Genomic DNA, 21,186 nt, shown 5'->3' on the forward strand with positions numbered 1-21,186 from the left:
CTCTTGAGTTACAGTACCAGCTCCCTGCCTCTTACGCTGCGCTTCTGGCCCTGATAGTTAAGCGTGGGGGGGTGAGGGAAGGTGGGAGTGAAGAGGGGGTGGTGGGGGGGGGGAGCTGGCTCCAGAACAGAGGCATTAATGGGGGGGTGGGGGTGTGGGTGGGATGTGCTGGGGCACGCTGTGCCCAAACGGGCCAGGCTAAAAACAGGCTGGCACAGCCTCGCCCCCGCTTGCTAATCCTGGCGCTCTGGCTTCCTCCGGATCAGCGGACAGTGCCACTCTGAAAGGGGGGCCTCCTTTTTGGGGAGGGGCAGGTGCTGTTACTCTACCGCAGCAGACACTCCAAACGGGGGACGATCGCGGCTTCCAGCTGGGCGGTTTTTTAACATTTTTTTTTTAAGCTTTACCAGTGCAGCGGTAATTCAGTTGCGGCTTTGAGAAAGCCGGCGTTTATTGACCTTGCCGTACTGTACCATTTAAAAACATTTTTTTGACTATAACCGCAATACGGTAAATGGAACAGGAAGGGCGTGGCTTGGAGGAGGCAAATGTACCTACCGCTGCTAATGGGCTGTCACATGACCCTACCCTGTCACATGACCGACGACTGCACCGGGCTCACCTCACAGGCCCTCCGAGTCCCCCTGGCATTACCGCTCCCCGAGGGGGGGGGGAGCTGAGCGAGAGGTGAACCCCCTCCCTGAGCGGAGCGGGAGAAAGAAAGGGAGTCCTCTGTGTTCACCTGTTTCCATGACTGCCGGCTCTCCTCACGCACTCCGGCTCTGATGGCGGCCGCGTTTGGCTTCACAGCTGCGTGAGAGTCTGGAGCTCCACGCTGCTCTTGGGTTTGCTGCCATTAATTTGGCAGGGGGGGGGAGGGGGGGCGAGGCAGTTCTTCAGCTAAATGAGGTTTCCTTTGGCTCTGCATTTCAGGCTCACACACAGATGCAGGGCAGCACATCGCTGTTTAACAGGCAGCTCTTGGAATGCTTTCGTTTTTGAATTTCATTCAACTGTCAACCTTTTATCTCGTCTCGAGAAACCACAGAGGAAGAGTCCTCCTTTACTAACAAGTGTGGAGTTACAGACATTAGAAACAGTCCTACAAATATTAAAACAGAGCGATCAATAGCAGGTGAATTTTAGGGTTTTGCAGTATTAGCACTGCCCCCCCCCCCAGTCTTGCCCCCCCAGGGCCTCTTACATCTGTAATCTAACACGCGAGCACGCCTCCTCCTCTCCGCTGACCTTTCGGAGAGCTCGCCGCGTGGATTTGCCGCTCCCCAGGTGGCGCTCATTAATTCCCTCTGACTGACGGGACGTGCTAACGTGCTAACGCTCGCCGCGCCGCGTTCTCCCCTCTCGTCCGCTCCCATTGGCTGAAGAAGCTGGCGGACCGCCTCTCCCTCCGGTGCCCCATCAAAGGAGGCGCTTCGTCCCCGCTCTCGCTCTCTGCGTATCCTTCTGCCTTTTCAGATCTGCTGCCAGGCAGCCTCCCGCTCCGCTTTCTCTCTGCGTTTGATTTCTTCATATCCCCGCGTGCGTGCGCTCGAACCCTACGCCCGTTTTTACATTAAACTGCTTTTCACTCCGCTTTCATGTTATCCGGAGTGACTGGCAGTGTTGAAAGGCTTCAGCCTGCAGCCACCTGCTGTGTGTGATCAGTGGTGATGCAGACCTGCGCTCCAACACCTTTACACTGGAGAACTGTGCCCGTCCAACATTATTAATGCTGGCTAACCATGCCGTCCCCTGAGTGCTGACACAATCACCTCTAACCCTTCCAAGCTGTGAGGTCACAAAAGCATGAGTAGAGTGTTCTTAACTGAATGTTCTAATGCTGATGTATGTCAGTACGGGTAACTGAACATTCTAATGCTGATGTCACAATCAGTACTGGTAACTGAGCGTTCTAATGCTGATGTCACAGTCACTGCTGGTAACTGAAAGCTCTACAGATGGCTTCTAGAACACCGACTTTGAATTTTGAATTCAGAACATTCCAAAAAAACCCTTCTCTTCACATGGTTGCTGGTGTACCTTTAACACAGAGGTAATGTCCCTGCTCATCAGCACCATTTACAGTCTCTGTGATGTAGGCGGAGAAACGGGATTTCGCTTCCTGAAGAGCATCCATTTCCCCCCACTCTGTGTTCATCTGCGTTCGTTCGTTAAGTGAAGAACACAGGGGCCGATGAGAGCGCCGCGAAATGGCTTCCTTTCATCCTCGGCTCTCCTCTCCGGCCTGCCCCGGGTTTGGGAGAGAGGCCTGCCAGGCCGGTGCGCTACGGAAGCAATTTGCATTATTTTGCCCTGTCCGTGGGTGGAGAGGTCTTTAGAGACTTTGGAGGGTTCCTGTCCCGTGCGCGTGGGTCGCTGATTATGTGCTCATTACTCGGCGGCTACGCGGCTTCTTGGTTTTGGGAAATTAGTCTGAAATCTGTCAGAGAAAGTCGATCTTCTGCAGCTGCACAAACTCCTGGGCCTGAAGACCAGCTCGACTCCAGGGAATGCATGTGCACGTGTTTTTCTGTAATGTGCACACTAGCGATTTTGGCCTTTTCATAGGATATTTTGACAATGCTGAAAAAAACCTTATTTCCTGTTTGAGCATATATATCTTTAATAAATATTCAGATCGCTTAGTGTGGAGTTGTGTCAGTGGTGTGTTGGTTTGTGTAAAAGTGGGTCCTGCTGGTGTATGTGGGTCTGTTGCCGTTAGAAACGTTTGATCTCCAAACGTGGCCTTTGATGTTTCAGGGTGGCGTGTTGTGGTGTCTGCGCTTTGGGATTATTCTGGTACGGGGGGGGGGGGGGTAATTTGAGCCGTTTCCTCTTTCGGGTGAGACCCTTCCGGCATTCTCCCACAGCGCCTCCCGATTGGGACGTCCCAGCCCCCGGCTGGCTGCACATGCACAAGGGGGGGAGGGGGCATGGGGGGGACTTTGCACCAGCTGATGTCACGCCTGTCATGTGATCGGGGTTATCATTATTATGTAGGATTATATAGAGCTGAGGCAGATATATGGGGTACCCAGAGTGTGTGTGTGTGCACACGCGCGCATGCACTTGGGTGTGTCTGTGGCTGCAAGTCCGTGTGTGTGTGTGCGCTTGCTTCTCTTCTTCTGTGCTTGTGTGTGTGTGTGTGTGTGTGTGTGTGTGTGTGCTTGTGTGTGTGTGTGTGTGGGCTTCAGAGAGGGCGGTTGGGGTGTGACTCAGCCAGTGCGTTGTGACTCAGCTGTTCTGTCATAGGTCACCACCTGTACTGCTGCAGAGACAGCCCCCCCCATCCCCCCTCCAGACACCGTACTCCGCCTCCAAAAAACATGGCCCGCCCCCAAAAAAGACGCCTCTCAGAGTCTGCCAGTCTGTGCCTGTCAGCAAGTCGCCACACAGCGCCTGTGAGAGCAGAATGGAGCAGAAGGAACGGAACAGAATGGATTATGGTGGAATAGACTGTGGTAGAGTGCAGTAGTGTGTCCTCATTGTCTGGCTGGACATGGAAATTTATCTTAACTTACTTGTCATAACTTTTTCCCATGTTGCAATTTGCATGTGTAGGGAGGGTAGGCAGTCCGTAGAATACACTTACCATAATAAAAAGACCGTTTGTATGTGTGCATATTAAAGGCCTCATTGTAAAGTTAACTAAATAATCTACTAAGCAAGACCGATGTTCATGTTCAGACACGATGTCCAGGAGTGTGACTGCGAAGTTCAGTTGGTGAGCCTCAGCATCTAGAAATGGGCGGGGAAATGAGCTTCATGGGAGTTGGAGTTCCAGTGTGCTGCTGCCGGTCTTTGTAGAAAAGAACTCTGATTGGCTAAAAGCAGTGCACTGTTTTAGAAAAAGCATAGCTTCACCCCACCTGTGGTTAACAGAGCATCTCTGTCCAATCAGCAGTGCTGTTTGTCACAGCCATGGTCCAATAGGCTACGTAACTGGGTATTTATTTTGTCTACATTGTTATTTTTAACTGAGTGTGGCCTAAATTGCCGTTTAGATACTGTTAGCATCTGGGGGCTTGAAGCACCCTTATTCGCTGATTTACCGCCGACAACCGCTCCCCTGTTCACCGCCTTCATCGCGTTTATGTTGTTTGACAGATGTCGCTAATAAACAGGCGCTAACAGAATCATTTGTGGAGCATTACTGAGCCCGGAGTAGCATAGCAGAGCTAACGTGCTTTACTGAAGAAGACACCTTGGAAATATTAAGTAGCGACACCCTTGAGTGAATTTAACTGCGCATGATCCCTGTTTAGTCTAATAATGACTTTTTCCTCTGACGGTAAAAGTGTATGGCGTAGAGTTCAGCAACTGAAGTAATGAGGATGCATTCATGACTCAATGCTGCCCCCTGCTGTATGTAGAAGGCATGAGGTGGAGTGATTTGGTTTGGCTGTGGACAGCAGACTCTTTTGCGTTTTCTTGTCTGCAAATTAAGTTAGATCACACGCTTTTGTCCAGCTTTTGATACAGCTGGGTGTTTTGCTGAAGTGGTTCAGGTTAAGTGGCTTTCTGAGGGGGGGGTGCAGTCGAAGTGGCCCTCTTGGGCGGCAGTGTAGTATAATGGGTAAGGAGCTGGTCTTGTAACCTAAAGGTCACGGGTTCAATTCCCGGGTAGGGCACTGCCATTGTACCCTTGAGCAAGGTACTTAACCTGCATTGCTTCAGTATATATCCAGCTGTATAAATGGATGCAGTGTAAATGCTGTGTAAAAAGTTGTGTAAGTCGCTCTGGATAAGAGAGTCTGCTAGATGCCTGTAATGTAAATGTAATGTAATGCCAGGTCTGCCTTCAGTAAGGGCTCCGCACTTGTCTGCCACAAGACCAGAGAATCCAAATGAAGGACGTGGACATGGCAACCACTGCAGGCCTTAGAGCCACAGCTGGGGCCTGGAGAGCCAAAATGGCCGCCGGTTTGTGTAGTTTCCTTTCAGTCGGCTGCCAGCTGAAGGGTTGGAAAGCAGGTGTGTGGGCTCTTCAGCCCATCAGTGAGTTAATGGAGCGCTGAAGTGCTGAGACATCCTGAAAAACGGCTGACACTGAGGCCCTCCCGGATTTGGGGGGTTTGAGTTTCCAGCCTTAGACACACCTGGGTTATAGGCTTGCTATGTTTTACCACGTTAATGACTTTATCAGGATGATGGGGGTTAAAAATACTGTCAGTCAGAATCTCTGTGTAGAGGGGCCCTGCAGCTTGGCGCCTGGTCTCGCTGGGCATTGTGGGAGATTCCCGCCACTGGTTACCACAGCAACCAGTATCACAAAGAGGCCTTTCACAACTTGGCACCACAGCCCCAGTGCTGTCTTTACGCCAGTGGTCCCCAGCCCTGTTCCTGGAGATCTACCGTCCAGTAGGTTTTCACTCCAACCCTAACAAAGCTCACCTCATTCAACAGCTAGAGAGCTTATTGAGCTGCTAATTAGTTGATTCAGATGTGCCAAATTAGGGTTGAAATGAACACCTACAGATCTTCAGGAACAGTGTTGGTTACTACAGCTTCACGCTGTGGGTGCTGGGGGTCCCGTAGGCCTATTTTACCCTGGTCTTTAAAGTGCAACTGTGGACGCGCCAGCGGTATGGACTCCATTTTGGCTCCTACTTGCTGCAGTGCCTCCAGTTTGTGACCTTTAGCTGTTTGAAGGGTACCCCTCGGATAACTGGAGAACATTCTGCAAACTCAGCGCTAAATTACTGGTGACAGTCACAAATGTCCTCCCCTTTGCTATAATTTGTTTGCTTTTATACTGTAGGGGTGTTGGGACAGATAAGGAATGGGTCTAATTCTTGTTTTTTACATTCATTTAAACCTGCTGCTATCCCCATGGTAAAGCCCTGGGTTGGTTAATGAGGATTTAACTCGGCTCTCGTGCTCTCAGGGAATGCTGGGATTGGGATTGATCTTCATGGCTTCGATTCCCCGTCCCCCAGTAAACCTGCTGATGTTCTGCGGCATGCTAATCCAGTGTGGAGCACGTCATGTGTCTTAATTAGCTGGGTGCTGCTTCTCACATGCACACGCACACACGCACACTCATGCCCACGCACGCATGCGTACACACCCACACGCGCACGCACACACACATACTCACACGCGCGCACACACACACACACGCTCTCGCACAGACACACACACACACACACTGTGCGCAGTGACAGGCTGCCTGCGCGTTCCCCGCTCTGTGCGTTAATCACAGGGTGTGTTTCGGAACCTGCGGAGCGGAGAGGAGCTCAGCTCTGTGTCGGCCCCGGCGTGCTGTACGGCCCCTGTGATTATTCCTGACTGCTGAAGGCCGGGCTGGGTGTGTGCGGAGCGGCTTCTGCAATTACACAACTTAAATTGGCTGCTAAAAATACGCCCAGCCTGCAGAGTCTTTCAAGGCATTAAAGACGAGGATCTCCAGCCTGGCCCTCAGTGTGGAAGGGAAGTGCGTTTGCTTGGATTCTGTCAGCTGTCAGACTCTCTGTGGAAATGACTGAATGACGTGGAGAAGACCTCACAATGCAGGATTCACAGCAGGACGGTTTCTCTCTGTGGTAATGACATGGAGTGAGACCTCACAATGCAGGATTGTGAGCGGGGCAGTTTCTCTCTGTGGTAATGACATGGAGTGAGACCTCTCAATGCAGGATTGTGAGCGGGGCAGTTTCTCTCTGTGGTAATGACATGGAGTGAGACCTCTCAATGCAGGATTGTGAGCGGGGCAGTTTCTCTCTGTGGTAATGACATGGAGTGAGACCTCTCAATGCAGGATTGTGAGCAGGGTGGTTTCTCTCTGTGGTAATGACATGGAGTGAGACCTCTCAATGCAGGATTGTGAGCGGGGCAGTTTCTCTCTGTGGTAGTGACATGGAGTGAGACCTCTCAATGCCGGATTGTGAGCGGGGCAGTTTCTCTCTGCAGTAATGACATGGAGTGAGACCTCTCAATGCAGGATTGTGAGCGGGGCAGTTTCTCTCTGCGGTAGTGACATGGAGTGAGACCTCTCAATGCCGCATTGTGAGCGGGGCAGTTTCTCTCTGCAGTAATGGAGTGAGGTTGTGCAGTAATTATACGTCAGTTTCTCTCAGGCGGGCAGAGTTGCTTGCTTCTGACGCCTGTGTGTTTGTGTGAGGAGACATTATTACATGCATGTTGGGTACATTAAATCAGCGGGCCCTGTTATCTAGAGGGAAGGAGCTCAGAAGTGTGGCTGCTGGTCTCTGGCCCAGGCCGGACTCGGTCCCAGTCCACAGGGCCCGTCCGCGCACTGGAGCGGTGCCTTAACACGGTGAGCCACCGGGCGGTTTTCCGCGGTGACTGTGGACTTGGAGCCGAGCCGCCCCCGCTGCACAGCTGTGCTAGCGGCGGGAAAGCGGGGGGGGGGCGCACCAGCACTTTTCCGGACTTTTCCGCGGCCTCTTCCCGGCAGTGGCGGTGCTGGGGTCACGTGTCCTCAGGGCTCAGAGCCTGAACTCTTCTGGCCCTTAAAATGAAGACAGATGAGGTCTCGCTGTGGTAAACAGCACCCTCTGCTGGTGGAATTAGTGTAGTGACTGCAGTGCCGGTGAATAAATATCCTGGAGGAACTCGAGTATTTCAGTACGCAGTAAAGCACGAGAGCATGAGGAGACCAGAGTGATTGTGCTCCTGGTGTCTCTCATGTTCATGAAAAATAAATTCATGAGCTTTATTTACTTTTTCAGCCAGCTGTCTCCTATCTTATATGAGTCTTAGGTTGTGTGCATCAGTAGAACACATTCAGCGCTGGCTGACGTTATAAAGCCTCTCCCCACACACATTCTCACATTAGTTAAACTCATTTTTATCAAACAGCAGCTTCAGTTGACCTGGTTTGTTTGTCTTACGTAGGAAACGCACCGGCGGTGTCTGACCTGAGCTCTGTGATTGACAGGATCGCTGTCTTTAAGCACGCCCACTCAGCGAAGGGCCTTTCTGTGACAGCCTTGGGAATGAAGCGGGTGGGGGAGGGGAGGGGGGAGTGTTTTGGGTCACGGGTTTGATCTGTGAGCCGGAATATCAGAGCATTCCGAGTGCACACCATGACTCTGGGATAGGGTTTATAATCCGGAATCTTGGGAGCGTTGGACTCTGGGATAGGGTCTGTAATCTGGAATTTCGGAGTGTTTAACTCTGGGATAGGGTCTGTAATAATGGAATATCGGAGCGTTTGACTCTGGGATAGGGTCTGTAATAATGGAATCTCGGGGCGTTTGACTCTGGGATAGGGTCTGTTATCCGGAATCTCGGGACTTTTGACTCTGGGATAGGGTCTGTTATCTGGAATCTGGGAGCGTTTGACTCTGGGATAGGGTCTGTAATCTGGAATCTTGGGAGTGTTGGACTCTGGGATAGGGTCTGTAATCCGGAATCTCGGGACTTTTGACTCTGGGATAGGGTCTGTAATCCGGAATCTCGGGGCGTTTGACTCTGGGATAGGGTCTGTAATCCGGAATCTCTGGGCGTTTGACTCTGGGATAGGGTCTGTAATCCGGAATCTCGGGGCGTTTGACTCTGGGATAGGGTCTGTAATAACGGAATCTGGGAGCGTTTGACTCTGGGATAGGGTCTGTAATCCAGAATGTCGGAGCGCTGTGTGTGCATGCTGTGTAGCTGTGACATGCTGTGACTGTGCAGCTGCTGGGCTGCAGAGGTCAGCCTTGGATAGACAGAGAGAGCAGCGAGGCAGCGTGGGGCTCAGCAGGGCGCTCAGTGTGCGTGAGGCAGCGTGGGGCTCAGCAGGACGCTCAGTGTGCGTGAATGGAGCCTGATTTCTGACTGAACGTCTCTGCCTGAGACCGGCGCTCTGGGTACATTAGAGAGCCTTTCTGCAGGAGCCCCCTCTCCACTGGACACACTGCCTTTCACTCAAAGACGCACGCTTCTGCACAGAGAAGCCTCATCCAGCGGCATTCTGGGAAAAATGTCTCTCTCCAGGGTTCCCACTCCCCATGTTCTCCCCATGCTTCACGTCTGTAAGTCTAAGTCATGGAAATTGTCCGTGAAAAGTCCTGGAAAATGATTTCCTAAAATGAGTGGGAACCCAGCTCTCTCTCCCCCTCTCTCTCTATCCCTCTCTCTCTCTCTATCTCCCCCCCCTCTCTGCTGTCTGAACGGAGCAGCAGATCTCTCTGAACGCTGCGTTTGGGCCTGTGTGCTTATTTCCGCAGAGCTCTGTGAGTGAAATGGAAGGCAGGTGTCCCGTGTGACCTCTCCCAGTCCGCCTCTGCACACGCCTGGTTTTTTGGGCCCCGCCCCGCAGACGGGACGGGTCCAGGAAACTGTGGCTGGAAGGGAAAGCCGAGATTTTATAAAAGCAGAAGAACAGCGTCACCGTTCTCTCTCTCTCTCTCTCTTTCTTCCTCCTCGTGTTTGAAGAACTGAGGACCCGTACCGTACTTAAACCACAGGACCACCGGGCTGTGCGGTCCAGGTCGGGTCTGCCTGCTGTACAGGGTTACTCTGGTCCTACTGTAGTCTCTCTGTCCTTCTTTCTCTCTCTCTCTCCCTCTGCTTTCCTCCCTCTCTCTCTCCCTCTGCTTTCCTCCCTCTCTCTCCCTCTCTCTCTCTCTCTCTCTCTCTCTCTCTTTCTTCCTCCTCGTGTTTGAAGAACTGAAGACCCGTACCGCACTTAAACCACAGGACCACCGGGCTGTGCGGTCCAGGTCGGGTCTGCCTGCTGTACAGGGTTACTCTGGTCCTACTGTAGCCTCTCTGTCCTTCTTTCTCTCCCTCCCTCTCTTTCTTTATCCCCCCCTCTCTCTCTCTCTCTCTCTCTCCTTCTCTCTCTCTGTAGTAATAGAGCTGCTCTGTTCTGTGTTCTTGCTCTAAACTCACGTGCTGCAGGAGAGTGTAATTAGTGGTTATGAGCCATTAGAGAAGCGCATGGCTTGCGTGTGGGGGAGGGGGGGGGGGCGGTGTGGTACCCTGGAGAGACCCCAGGGGTGACCCCATTCCTTAATAGTGTGGTGATGTTCCAGACCCCTTTTTTGGTCCTTTTTGTGTTTCGAGATGTATAAAAGTGACGTCCTGAATTCTTTATCAGCCTACAGGCATCTTCATCTCCCTGGATTAGAACGTGAATGAATTTGGAGGAAGCTGCGTGAACACGTGTTTACACTTTGAATGATTTAACCCTTTAGCCGGTGAGCTGAGGCTGTGGGTTGTTTGATGTTTGAGCCACAGTCAGCCGCACACAGAGATGTTTCAGACTCAGGTGAGATGGCACCGTCTGTGCTCTCCACCATCCTGCTGACTTAACGCTCTGCCATCAAATAACTTTAATTATCTTTTCTCTTTCCCTCCATCCAGCTCTGGTTTTGCAAGGTTGTACAGTACTTTGAGAAGGTGGAATGTTTCTAGTTGTCATGCTCAGGAAGGTAGATTTGATCTGAATGTTTTTTTAAAGAAAGGAAAGTTCCTTCCTGGAGTGACGGGAATGGAACTCCGAGCAGATGAAAGGAGGAAAGTACCTCTCGAACCCGGGCCCGGGAGAGAGATGTTATTTCTCTCCCGTCCTCTGCGGCGGCCGCCAATCTCGCCAACATCGCTGCGCCTCAGCGTTCCCTCATCTAGATAGTTCTACAGCGAGGGGGGGAGTGGGGGAGCACCACCCCGAGGAGAAGGGCTCTTTGTTTTGAGTCCAAGGTCGCTGACTGTGCAGAACTTCTTATGGCTGAACTTGTTTTAAGAGCTGGCTGTCGGGGGGTGGGGGGTGGGGGCGGGGCGATCGTGAGCGGAGTTTTCACACCCGACAGATTCCGCTCTGACCGCCACCCGTTATTTCCACGTCGTTCCTCATGAACGCTGACGGGCTCCGATTCGAGGAGATCCCGCGCATTGTGGGGAGGGGGGCTGGGTTGGAGTGGGGGGGGGGGGGCGGGGGTGGTGATGTGGATATGGGCTGGTTGGATGAGCCACCCAGCAGTCCCCTGACTGTGTGTTCAGGTGTTTGGAGCGTGCGTTCAGGGGTACATAATGTGGGTTTGGGTGTGTGGAGTGCGATCAGGTGTGCATAATGTGGGTTTGGGTGTGTGGAGTGCGATCAGGTGTGCATAATGTGGGTTTGGGTGTGTGGAGTGCGTTCAGGTGTGTATAATGTGGGTTTGGGTGTGTGGAGTGCGTTCAGGTGTGTATAATGTAGGTTTGGGTGTGTGGAGTGCGATCAGGTGTGCATAATGTGGGTTTGGGTGTGTGGAGTGCAATCAGGTGTGCATAATGTGGGTTTGGGTGTGTGGAGTGCGATCAGGTGTGCATAATGTGGGATTGGGTGTGTGGAGTGCGTTCAGGTGTGTATAATGTGGGTTTGGGTGTGTGGAGTGCGTTCAGGTGTGTATAATGTCAGTTCAGGTGTGTGGAGTGCGCTCAGGTGTGTATAATGTGGGTTTGGGTGTGTGGAGTGCGTTCAGGTGTGTATAATGTGGGTTTGGGTGTGTGGAGTGCGTTCAGGTGTGTATAATGTGGGTTTGGGTGTGTGGAGTGCGATCAGGTGTGTATAATGTGGGTTTGGGTGTGTGGAGTGCGTTCAGGTGTGTATAATGTGGGTTTGGGTGTGTGGAGTGCGTTCAGGTGTGTATAATGTGGGTTTGGGTGTGTGGAGTGCGATCAGGTGTGCATAATGTGGGTTTGGGTGTGTGGAGTGCGATCAGGTGTGCATAATGTGGGATTGGGTGTGTGGAGTGTGTTCAGATGTGTATAATGTCAGTTCAGGTGTGTGGAGTGCGCTCAGGTGTGTATAATGTCAGTTCAGGTGTGTGGAGTGCGCTCAGGTGTGTATAATGTCAGTTCAGGTGTGTGTAACACACAAAAACATGATACCACAGATTCTTCAGGCACCCTAGAATGCATATAACAATATAAGTTCTGTCTCCTTAAGGTTGAAATTGAAACGTTCCAATTTGGTTCTGAAAATTCAGTTAGGGGCGTGAGCAGGTACTACAGTATGGTAGTGCACATGCTATACTGTAATATTGCACTGCACACAGTGGTCCTGTTCTGGGGCAGAACCTCCTGTAGCTCAGGAGCAGAAGACTGAAAGGCTGCTTGAAGGAGCAGACAGAAGGAGGAGGAGCTCGAAGACTTGAGGAGTATTTTTATGATGGTGTAATGAGTGGCAGTGACTCCACCCCCTATCCCCCCCCGGTTTTCTCTCAGCCAGTGAGGACGCGCGGAGCCTCTGTCCTCGGCCAATCACAGCAGCCCGTCCCTGTCACACAGTGCAGTGTGAGGCTTCTGCTCTGATGGGAGAACGCCTCGGGTCAGACATTCGAGCGTGCGGACATGCGAACCCCCTCCTCACCCCCCCCCCCACCCACCTCCACCCAGGCGTGAACGCTCACCCTTCCGTCACTGTGAGAGACTCGCCAACTCCGGATTGCTCCGCGGAAACCTCAGTCTTCGCCTCCTCTCAGTCTTCGCCTCCCCTCTGTCGGCGTCTCCTCTCAGTCTTCACCTCCTCTCCGTCTTCACCTCCCCTCTGTCGGCGCCTCCCCTCTGTTGTGCGTCTCCTGCGCTGGGGAGCGACGCAGCCTCTCAGGGGCTCTGTGCTCTGTCTCCAGAGAGCCGTGCAACCCAGCGCCCCTCCCCCTCGTTCCGCCTCCTCCCAGCGTGTGTGTGTGTGTGTGTGTGTGTGTGTGTGTATGTACGTGTGTGTGTGTGTGCGCGCACTGCCAGAGTCTCCCTCTGTACAGAAAGATGATGGCAGGAGTCCCTGTACTGCAGCAGGTGGAGAAGCAGTGACAGATCTGTAAACCCCCCCCGCACGCGTTCACACACACACACACACACACACACCACACACACACACACACACACACACACTCTCACACACACACACACACACACACACACACACACACACACGGCTCTCGGGCTGTACGGAGACTCCCCCCTCCTCGCGGTGGCTCCTCCCCCTCTCCCACAGGGATCGCTCTGATCCCCTCGCCCCGTCAGCGGAGCGGAAAAGCCCGGAAACTCTCCTGTGGCACGCGGGATTCCTGCCCGGAGTCTGGGGGGGCGGTACGGGAGCGCTGGATGAGGGAAGCACACCGCTCGGAGCCCACCGCCCTCCTCTTCCTCCTCTTCCTCCTCTTCCTCCGCGGTGATGGCCTGGGCTGGGGAATGAGGGCGAATGCAGGGAGCTGGGCGGAGGAGGCAGCAGCGGCGGCGACGCGCGCGGAATCTCCCGGAACCTGAGCGAGCATGCCCCGCGCCCCGCAGTTCGGACTGCTTCGCCCCCATGCTGTGCCACTGCAAGCTCGCCTGCACCCCCAGCACCATCTCCCTCGTGTTCGGCTGCAAGGGGGTGAGGGTCGGCGCGCGTCCTGCCTCCGCTGGGGGCGGGGCAGGGGTCGGGCGTGGGGTGGGTGGCTGCCGATGCGTTTACCTCACACGGGACGCGCACCAAACTTTCTCTCTCTCTCCCCCCGAACCTGGGCTCTGCTCCGGCCTGAGAGGATCGATGCGGTGGAGACGATCGCTGCCCTGATTTATCTGCTGTTTTGACAGACTCCTCCCCCCCCCCCCCATCACGCATGAGGATCCCCCCCCCCCCTTCCCCGCCGCTGTCCTGAGCTACGCGTTTACACAGCGCCGTGCTCGTTTGCTAGCCCGCGCGCGCCTGGTCTCACTGCTCCCGCTGTTAGCCGTCTCTAGCCCGCCGCGAGCGGGTCGTGTTGTGTTGAATCGTGCGGTGGGAGATGGGTTCTGACAGGCCGGTGGCGGCTGCGTTCGGGGGGGTGCGGAGCCGGGAGCTCTGCGCTCCGTCCCGTTCGGCTCCCCCTCTCGCTCTCCCGCTCGTTCTCTCCGCTATGCTGTGTTTTTATCGCGCGCGCAGGGGCTGGATCTCTCCGAGCCCCGGCTCCTAATCCGTCCTGCTGAAGCGTGGAGAGGCTGCCGCTCCTGTAACAGGCTGGAGGAGGGAGAACCTGGGAACTGAGGGGAAATCTTAGCGCGACTGTTACACTGGCCCTGCACAAGGCTGTGTGTGTGTGTGTGTGTGTGTGTGTGTGTGTGAGTGTGAGTGTGTGTGTCTGTATCTGTGTGTGTGTGTTTGTGTGTGTTTGCATGTGTTTGCATGTGTGTGCATGTGTGTGCGTGTGTGTGTGTGTGTGTGCGTGTCTGTTTTTGTGTGTGTGTGTGTGTGCGTGTATGTCTGTTTTTGTGTGTGTGTGTGTGTGTGTGTGTGCGTGTGTGTGTCTGTTTGTGTGTGCTCTTGCATGTGTTTGTGTGTTGTCTACCAGCAGTAATAGCCCCCTGGGGGCATTGGCAAGTTGCTGTGTGTTACATAACAGCCTGGTGTACAGTGTGCAGTTATTATAACAGACTGTGTGTGGAGTTATTATAACAGACTGTGTGTGGAGTTATTCTAATAGACTGTGTGTGGAGTTATTAGAACAGACTGTGTGTGGAGTTATTAGAACAGACTGTGTGTGTGGTCAGGACGGGGGTGCACAGTCTGGACCGGGTCAGAACCCAAATAGAAGCTTAGTGTTTGTATCAGAAGTGACGCAGGGCCGGTCAAGCCTGTGCTTTCTTGAAGTTAATTTTCTTCTTTGCCGTTCTCGGTTTTATTCTTGTGTTTCACTCTTTGTAAAAGAGAAAAATGTAATGTCAGAATGTTAAGATGCTGCAGGAATAACTTTGTTCCCCTGTGAGAAGGTGTGTGTGCTGTTTTAAACACGCTGCTGTGTTGAGCTTCTGTGGGCTGTCTGTTCCCCAGCAATGTACGTTCATCTGCTTTCAGCTGTGTTCAGCTGCGTTCCAGTGCGTTCCTCTGTGTTCAGCTGCGTTCAGCTGCGTTCCTCTGTGTTCAGCTGCGTTCAGCTGCTTTCCATTGCGTTCAGCTGCGTTCAGCTTCATTCAGCTGTGTTCAGCTTCTTTCAGCTGCGTTCAGCTGCATCCAGCTTCATTCAGCTTCGTTCAGCTTCGTTCAGCTTCGTTCAGCTTCGTTCAGCTGCGTTCAGCTGCGTTCAGCTGCGTTCAGCTGCTGTGAAAGGGGAGAGGTGCGAACAAGGCGAACGTTTGCAAACTATTTCAAACTTTTTTCCGTTAGCTTTGTGTTCGCCGTGATCGGTCTGAAAAGGTAGTTTGCGGCAACAAAAATGGACGCTGGACTGAGGGAAATGTTCCCAGACGGGTATTTGAATCGAAGACGCCGTTAAGTGTGATCAGTTTTTTCCAATAATGTTATTGCTAACGCTGGCCAATGCTATTATTGTTCGCTACCTAGCAATTGTTTTTTATCATCGATGATCACAGAAGCGGCTGTGAGTACAAACGCTCTCGTCGCCATGCCTGTTTACGTTTAATGCAAACGATTTGGAATGTTCGTAAAAAGCCGTTCACGTTGAACCGTTCGCCGCGAACGTTTGCCTCTGTTCGCCGAACGTGAACGCACCTCCGACTTCCTGCCATCGTGGCGCAGCAGCGCATGCGGCGTCGCATTCTCCAGAAGCATGCGGTGCTGGGATGCGCGGGAGCTGCGCAGACGCCCCTGCGGCTGCTGCGGCGTAGCGTAGCGTAGCGTAGCGATGCGTGTAATCCCGCCGGTTCTTAAGGGTTTGAGGTTATCTGCGTGACCGTGCTCCTTCTCTCAGGTTCAGTCGGTCAACAGTTAGACGTGCATTGCGTTCACATTTAGAGACTTAGCGCTTATCCTGAGCGACTTACTGTGCAAAGTGCACAGAAGGGTTGTGTAAAGAGCACTCTGATACTGTGTTAAGTGTCACGCACAATCGCAAGTGTCGTTCTGCAAGCCTGGAGTGAATGGGGCAGTATCTTCCTGAGGGGGTTTGAGGATGTAAGTGCTGTAAGGTTTGAGATTATTTTCCTGATTTAAGTTGCTGAATAATTTTTTTATTGCGCCTGATAGCAGAGATATTTGTTAACACAGACACACACAGATGCACACACATGCACGCACACGCACACGCATACACACACTCACTCACACTAATTCAATCACACACACACACACACACACACTCACTCACACTCACACACACACACACACTCACACACTCACACTCCCACACACACACACGCACACACTCACTCACACACACACACACACACACACACACACTCACTCACTCACACAATCTCACACACACACACTCACACACACACACACACAAACACACACACACTCACACACACACTCACTCACTCACACAATCTCACACACACACACTCACACACACACACACACACACACACACACATACTCTTCAGCTGGCCTGGGGTTGGGACTCCCTGCTCTGGAGTTCATGGGTTCTGATGTTTTAGGGCCCAGAGCTGATACGGGGGGTCATGGGGTCAGAAAAACTCCCCCCCCCCCCAGTGGCCGTGCGTGGGGGGGGGGGGGAATCTGCCTCGAGGGGTTCACTGTAATAACACAGGGGATCCGAACTGCTTCAGGAGAGAATGCTCCATCCCAGAGAGAACGCTGAGAGTCCCATGGATAGACTGCTCCTGCCCTGAAGTGCATTTTATTTTATTTTATTTTAACAAGGCTGTAGGGAGAAAATTACACATTGTGCTCAAATCGGTTATGAAAACAGCTTATGTGTGCGGTTATTATTTTTAAAAGCTTGCGTGCTTAAAATGAGGACAGTGTTTTGTAAATATTAATGGCTCCATTGTCAGCGGGGAAATGGAGGTTCTTTTTAAGATCTTTTGTAAAGATTTAGAAGTTTGAGAAGCAGTGAGATTAAAGGCTGTTATGACTGAATGGGGGGGGAAGAGGAAGAGGAGGCTGAAGATCTGTGATAGTGAGATGTGAGAGGCTCAGTTTTAAAAATGCAGAGTAGATTAATCTGGTGAAGCTGTAGAACATGTGCTGTCTATCTTCAGAATCCGTCTCTGGGGGCAGAGGTCATCTCCAGTTAATCCTCTGGCTGTCGACTGGGCTCTGGAACGTGCTTAGAGCCGTAATGGAGTCCGGGGATTTGCCACGGGGCACAGTTACAGTGCACCGATGCAGCCACCCAGTCAGCAGCCGGGACTGCCCGGGGAAAGAGCCGTCATGGGTCTCTTTCTTTATCCCTCTACTGGAGGGGGAGAGAAAGAAAGAGATAACAAGCGGGGGGAAATTGAGAGAAAGGGAGTGATGGAGGGGAGAGAGAAGGAGATAAGGGAAAAGGCAGAGGGAGGGAGGGAGGCAGGGAGAGGGAGGGATGAGAAGAGATAAGAGGTGGAGGGAAAGATCAGCGAGGAGTGAGTGAGTAATGGAGGCAGAGTGGTATCAGGGGAAGGGGAGAAAGAGAATTAAAGATCTGTTATCGTCCTGCTTGGTGTGTTTTTCTGGCAGAGCTAAATTTCTCCCTGTCGGTCCGCTGAAGAGTTCCTTCTGTGCGTTTGTCTTGCTGAATTCATACCCAGGCGAAGCGGATCCTGTCTTGAGTAATGTTAATGTCGCTAACCGCGTCAGGGCTAGCAGGAGGAAGAAATTCAGCTCTAAACAGGACTGAGTGACTCCAGGCTCTGCACCATATGCTGCGAACAATAGCTGTTTCACACATGACAATCATCTGTGAAAGAGCTCTGCTCCCTCCAGTAACATTTCATTAGACATCACCGTTTCCTTTGCTTTGCCTCGAGATTTGAGTTTCCTGGAGATGTCCTGTCCTGATGGAACTCAGAGGTTGCAGGTGCAAATCCCTCGGGAGTCAGTGCTAGGGGTGCTCCGAAACATCGATGCATCACTGCATCGCGATGCGAACATCAGGATACAACTGCATCGATGTGATGCGTGTTACTCGATTTGTATCGCGATGAATCGTTAATTTACGTGGCAAACTTGCATTTTTGGCAGATTGAGGTCACTGTGTTGGTACTAAATAAAATTAACATCATTAATCCAGCAAGTACGCTGGAACACGACAACGGTCTCTAGTAGTTATTGAGCGTTAATTAAAACACAAACTGAACTGCAGTTTTCCTTGTTGTTTCTGTTAGTGTACTGTGTGATGGAAACAAGGCAGAAACTCTGGGGATTTTTAAGACCAGGCTTGATACATTGTTAGATACCGTCTAGTCTGTAGGTAATCAGAGCACTAATTTAGTCAGGAAAATGGCGAGTGTTGTTGGGCTGAATGGCCTGTTCTAGTCATTATATTATATTATGTTATGTTATGTTATTATTATGTGATTGTTGTGACAGATCAGATATGTCGATGCCCAGCAGAGACAGGACGATCCATAACGCGTTCCGCGCCCTGCACTTTTCAGCTTCACGTAGCTGCCGTACGCCCTTCCATGTGAGTGGCGAACGAGCGCTTCACTTTGGGTATCTGGACCAGGAAAGCTTGCTGGAAAAATCCTCTCTGCAGCGCGTTGTGAACTGTCGCTACTGTCCGGTTGGCTTTCACGTGAATTCTCCCCCTCGCCTTTACGGAAGCTTCTTTTGCACACGTCACGCAAGACGGTAGCGGTGCCAGAGGTATCCGAGCCAGTGTGGAACGCGTGGCTTGAAACGGGGTGGCGGGGTTTTTTTGGAAGGGGGGCGTCATTGTTGGCCTTGCCTCAAGAGATTTGGAGGCTCGTCAAATAATTCTCGCTGCATTGATTTGATTAGAATGGGCTTATTTTTAGACTCATTAATAGCATTTGTTTTTTTGGCAGTGAGGGGTCTGTGTGTACCCCGTACCCCGGCGCCACTGCCCCGCTAACTCGGGACGCTCTCAGCCTACGCAGTCAGTTTATTATCCGTGTGCTTAGCGTGCTCTAGGCATGTGCAGCCCGTCCGTTAATGTAGCGTCCACTACGCGGCCTTTTGTCCCAACGACAACCGCAAGGTCTCCCCAGAGAAGACCAGCTTAAACGAGCCCTGATAAAGCGCGGCTGACCTCCGCGCACCCCCTGGGTCACCGTACAAGCTCTCCTCTGGATCTGCCTCCTGTCCCGGCCCCTGTACCGCCCCCTGTCCCACTGTTCGTTCAGCGGGGAAACGAGGCCGGCTTTCCCTGTTTCTCGAGCTGAAGTTTGGTTGTCATTGTGGGTATATTGTAACGGATCGGCCCCGGCTGTGCACCACTGGTCTAAAGATTCACCGCACTGTTTAAATCAGATGGGCTGAGTCACAGAGCTGGAGCATCCAGGTCCAGAAAGTAGAAGTCCTCTCCAGTGCTTTGTTACGATCACCTGGATGTGCTCATTAGTACAGTTCTTCACCCAGGAGGTAGAACTAATTAGTGAAAACAGCTGGGCGAGTTCATGGGTGGAAGAAATGCACACGGCAGGACTTTTACTGCCTGACCCCTGGAGTTTGTATTAGTTTTTTTTGCCTCTGCTGAGCCAGAATGGGAGGGGTCTCAGTCCCCTCTGAGTCCCTAATGAACTGTGCTAATAACGAGGTGCTAACGATGCCATGATTGGCAGTATAGGAATGCGTTCGTTTACACTAGCGCTTCTGAATAAAAACTCGCATATCATCTCACAGCTGGATTCTGGCCTGGTGATATAAACAGGTTTGCGGGCTTGTGTTCTGGAATGTTTGTAAAGATGTTTCTTCCTCCGCCCCCCCCTCCCTGGCATTTAAATAATATCCCCTCGTGGGTGTCAGTTGTTACTATTTCTTCTGACAAGCCTTTAGAGATGAGCAGCTACCGCTTCTGGTTTAGCTGGGATAGCTTGGGAACCTGACCTGTGTTTATAGTAGCAGTGAGCATAACTATAACTGCACTTGTTATTTTGGCTGCTGTTGAAACCCATACTACTTGAAACAGAAATTGAAGGTGCATGCTGATTGGTCGGCATGCTTTTTGTTGTCGTTTGCAGTTCTGGTTTGGACGGCAGGCCTGCTTGCTTCCTGTGGCAGCGTTGGCTGAGCTCTCCTCTCCTGCGCTGTCTGGTGTGTTAATTGCCGAGTGATGATCTGTTTCATGCAGCGGTTTTAAGTTGACGGACTGAACGTGGGGCTCGTGTGGGGGGTGGGGGTGGGGGGGAGCACTGGGGAATCCTGCTGCACAGCGTGGGGGCTGGCCTTCATTATCCCGGAGTTATCCTGGAATTACATAACGGAATGAAGACTGGAAAAGGGAAGGCCAGGAGCGTGTGTGTGTGTGCCGTGTCTTCCCTGGTGAGAGAGGACATGGAGCTGGTGAAAGAGGAAGAGAGAGGGGGAGAGGGAGAGACGGGGAAAGAGAGGAGTGGGAGAGTGAGATGAGGAGAGGAGGAGAGGAAATGAAGGAGTGGGAGAGGTAGACATGGAATGAGAGAGAGGTGAGGGGATCGAGAAGCAGTGGACTGGAAAGGGAGAGCGGGAGAGGGGGGAGATTAAAAGGAAGAGAGAAACAAAGGAGAGAAAAAAGGAGAGGGAGAAATGAGAGCACACAGAGCCCTGTTTCTTCTCTCCTCTCCTGCCTCGTTCTCGCCATGATCACTGGAAAGGGGGCCCTGGGGGGGATCCGTGGTTTAGAACAGTTCACACACGGCCCCGCCCCCTCCTCCACATGTCCCCCCCCTCAGCACTGATGCACAGGGCACTGGGCACGGGAGCACACAGGCAGGAAGGTTCCAGAACTCCAGCTGAATGACGTTCTGCAGGTTTCTGTTTCTGAGTGGTAACTTAGGTTATCATTGTGATGTCACAATACCCATTCACACTAATTTGTCCAGGATTTGTGATGTCATACAGACTCTTAGGCGTGATTATGTATATTCCAGACATAAACCTGTCTTTTATTAACCCTTTGAAGAGTAGGTTTCTTGGAATGTTTTTTTTTATTTTTTATTTTTTTAAGTCAGTGTTCTAGAACTCCATCGCTTTCAGTCACCAGTAGAGATTGTTACATCAGCACTGGAATGTTCAATTAATGTTATCTAATAACATATTATGTTGGCGCCGCAGATGGCTGCCTCGGTGTGTTGACCAAAGCAAATTCCTCGTATGTGTAAATGTACTTGGCAATAAATTCGATTCTGATTCTGATTCTGATTCTGATTATAGATGTTACACCCTAAAGTGTTAAGGAGTCTTATTTTGCTTAATGTTCTGTCTATGCATGCAGGAAATATTTTATATACATGCACGTACACATTATGCATATATGTGTATAATCTGTATTATTTGTGTACACCTTAAATTATAAGTTCATAGGAAATTCATTTCATAGGAAATGAATTCTTCCACATCTCATGAATTTAAAAGGCCAAATTTGAGTGTGAATGGACGTT

The 21,186-nt window shown here is 51.8% G+C and overlaps 1 protein-coding gene across 23 annotated transcripts in view; it reads left to right on the forward strand.

Annotated features, from left to right (window-relative positions):
* The window catches only part of dlg1a (discs large MAGUK scaffold protein 1a), a 176,171-nt gene that overhangs the window by 48,990 nt on the left and 105,995 nt on the right, over positions 1-21,186 (forward strand). For 2 of the 23 annotated variants that reach the window (XM_064330175.1, XM_064330177.1), the window contains exon 1: positions 12,979-13,312. The exons of 20 other annotated variants lie outside the window; for them this stretch is intronic. In XM_064330175.1, the coding sequence (XP_064186245.1) occupies positions 13,139-13,312 (174 nt within the window). In that variant the 5' untranslated portion in view covers positions 12,979-13,138. Of the gene's footprint in view, positions 1-12,975; positions 13,313-21,186 lie in introns of those variants that run through there. One more of the 23 variants, XM_064330166.1, reaches the window with a different exon arrangement.

The sequence above is a fragment of the Anguilla rostrata genome, chromosome 4 (genome assembly GCF_018555375.3).
Source record: "Anguilla rostrata isolate EN2019 chromosome 4, ASM1855537v3, whole genome shotgun sequence".
NCBI classification, from domain to species: Eukaryota; Metazoa; Chordata; class Actinopteri; order Anguilliformes; family Anguillidae; genus Anguilla; species Anguilla rostrata.